The sequence below is a fragment of the Lactuca virosa genome, chromosome 7 (assembly GCF_052849685.1).
Source record: "Lactuca virosa cultivar CGN04683 chromosome 7, Lactuca_virosa_CGN04683_v6, whole genome shotgun sequence".
In the NCBI taxonomy this organism is placed as follows: Eukaryota; Viridiplantae; Streptophyta; class Magnoliopsida; order Asterales; family Asteraceae; genus Lactuca; species Lactuca virosa.
The window spans coordinates 37,837,590-37,840,430 of NC_136432.1; the positions used below are offsets into that span (position 1 = coordinate 37,837,590).

At 38.4% G+C, this 2,841-nt stretch overlaps 1 protein-coding gene and 1 non-coding gene across 2 annotated transcripts; one reads left to right on the forward strand and one right to left on the reverse strand.

Moving 5' to 3' along the window:
* Positions 1–985: 985 nt before the first annotated feature.
* On the reverse strand, positions 986–1,092 carry LOC145128128 (small nucleolar RNA R71). The gene has a single exon (XR_013716729.1). It is a non-coding gene; the product is annotated as a small nucleolar RNA R71 (small nucleolar RNA).
* Positions 1,093–2,117: 1,025 nt separating this feature from the next.
* LOC145126555 (uncharacterized) lies at positions 2,118–2,486 on the forward strand. The gene has a single exon (XM_079061900.1). The coding sequence runs from the start codon at positions 2,118–2,120 to the stop codon at positions 2,484–2,486; it is 369 nt and encodes a 122-aa protein (XP_078918026.1).
* Positions 2,487–2,841: the final 355 nt, after the last annotated feature.

Here is a 2,841-nt window from a genome sequence, read left to right on the forward strand (position 1 = left end):
AGAAGTAGTTAATCTAATTAACTGAATTTTGTTCCCAGCGATCAACACCCGACTTACTTGAGCTATACTATAATCTGACTAGGTACACTGCCTATAGGTGCATAGTTAGTAAGAGTTTGTTAGGTTATTAATTTAAAACTAGTAGGTACTTTTGTGCACATCAAAGTTTTTGGCACCATTACCGGGGAACGACTTATTGGATTATTAGTTTAATTGCTTTTAGTTATTCAATCCTTTTTGTGGGGTAAAAACCACAAAAAGTTACTTTGGTTGCTTTTGTTTATTCCATTTTTCTTTCTGAGGTACAACCCCGTCGTGGTCTCACTTCAGTTAAAGTTTTTAGTTTAGTGATTTTTATTCCTTTTATGCGTTTTTGTTTTGTTTAAGTGATTTATGACCCGAGGATCTAAAACTCTAATTGTTCCTCTAGTAAAAGATCCAGAATCCACTTTTCACAAGAAGAAGGACAAGAAGGGAGAATCAAGCAATACTTTCAAAACCGACAAATTCAAACTTTTTAAGAAGAGTGCAAGTAAGAAAGAAGTAGGATACGAGCCAGAATCCTCTACTGAAGGAAGTTCAGACGACTTAGAGTTAAAGATCGAAGATGAGAAAATGACAAACATAACGAGAATGACGATGGGCGGCCACAAGAAGAGGATACGTGAAGAACATGATCCAGGTCTAGTTCCACCCGTGATACCAGCCGAGAGAAGTTTCGATCTCAAAGGGCACATTTTATCCATGCTTAAGGGCATACCTTTCATCGGGAAAGAGTATGAAGCTGCTTTCAAACACATTTATGAGGTTAAAGATATTGTAAACTACTTTCATGTTCTTATGTGCCAAGAGAATCCATGTTACTGAGGATGCTTCCGGTGAAGCCAAGGTTTGCTTGAAGTCTCTTGCACCCGGATCCATTACCACATGGGCGAATCTTTGTGATGCTTTTATTGAGCAATTTAGTCCACCTTCGTAGATTTCAAAGCTTAAGAGGAAGATAAACAACGTTCAATAAGAGGTTGGGGAGTCATTGTATGAAGCTTGGGAGAGATACAAGAGCTTTCTTAGAAGTTGCCCTCAACATGATCTTAATGTTCAACAAGAAGTTTCCAACTTTTATGATGGAGTGAATGTAACAACTAGACAGCTTCTTGACTCACAAGGGCCAATAACGAAGAAGGAGTCAGCAGCTATAAAAGAACTGATTGGAGAATTTTCAAAGCACTCACGAGAGTACCACAACCTACGAGACGATGTTACAAGAGGAAAAAGAGATGGAGGGCATGAGAATTTAGATGAAATCATAGCTAAACTAGATTCTATGGATATATGAATGATAAAATTAGATCAATCCATTCATGTCATTAGAGTTGGGTGTGATAATTTTAGTGGTCCACATTTAACCAAGGATTATGATTTGGATGAAAATGGGAACAAGAAAGCACAAGTGTTCTACTCAAGTGGTGACAAGTATGATGAAGATTGGAGGAACCCAAGAAGGAGTGGTTGCCATATGAAGAGTATAAGAAGCAAAAGTATGAGAAGTATAGACAAACCGATAGAGGCTTCTATCAAAAAAAGCAACCAACACCCGAAAAAAAGATGGATTTTGAGTCGGTACTTCATAGATTTATGGAATAATCTAAAAAGAGACATAATACTACCGATGCCAATGTGATAAATCATCAAGCTTCCATCAAGAACATAGAGACTCAACTTGGGCAATTGACCACACTTGTCTATGAGAGGTTACCACCTAAAAATCAAGACCCAAAGTCACAAACTCATGTTATGGCGATCTACACCAAATAAGAGGTTCATTTTGAGCCAATAATGATCCATAAAGCAGCTACAATTCAGCCCAAGTCGTGTTTGGAAGAAGAGAAGCCCAAAACCAAAAGACCAAAAAGTAAATCGTTTTCTGTTGATTCACCATGACGTGGTGCCATGACCATGTCGTGGTCTCGAGAAGATGAAAATTTTACGTCTTTTCATTCGTATCAGCCTCCTTTTCCATTGCCATCTCGATAAATCAAACATCTTTAGAGCCCGAACAAAGGAAATTTATGGAACTAGTGCTCTCACTCTTGATTAACGCCCCATTCCTCAAATCAATGGTGAAACTTCCCAAGTTTGCAAAAGAGGATATGACAAATAGAAAGGAGTTGGAAAAAGCCTCAATAATAGTTCTTAACGAGTTATGTTCAACCGCGATTATTAAAGGATTACCAATCAATATGGGAGATCCAGGCCAACTCACATTGCCTCGTAAATTTGGAAATTCAACTTCTATTAATTCTTTAGCCGATTCGAGGGAGAGCGTTAATCTCATGCCATACTCTTTCTACCAAAATCTCGGATTACCAAAGCTCCAAGACATAAGGATGACCACTCGAATGTCGGATCACTCGACCACATGCCCAAGAGGAATCATTGAAGTGGGAAAATTTGTTTTCCGGTTGACTTTGTGGTTCTTGACATGACGGAGGATGAAGAACTTCCAATTATTTTAGGAAGACCATTGTTGAGTACCGCAAGAACATTAGTTGACATAGACGACTCAAAGCTCACACTTTGTGTGGAAGATGATGCTATTACTTTCGAGATGAGTCCTAACGTGAGTCATGAAGCGCAAAAAAATGAAGTGTCGAAGATGGATGCTATGAAAGAAGATCTTGATGGGCTAGTTGCAATTGAGAAGGTGATGGAGGAAGAGTTAAAGGTTTAGGAGAATCCCCATGTTGAAAAAGTCAATCGATCAAAACCAATAGCCTCGATTCCTATGACATTTGAGGTGATTGCATTTACTACACCTAAGGTTCAAGAAAAATAAGAGAT

Excerpts from the sequence above, each read along its gene's own strand:
- LOC145126555 (XM_079061900.1), top strand. The coding sequence starts at position 2,118 with ATGGTGAAACTTCCCAAGTTTGCAAAAGAGGATATGACAAATAGAAAG.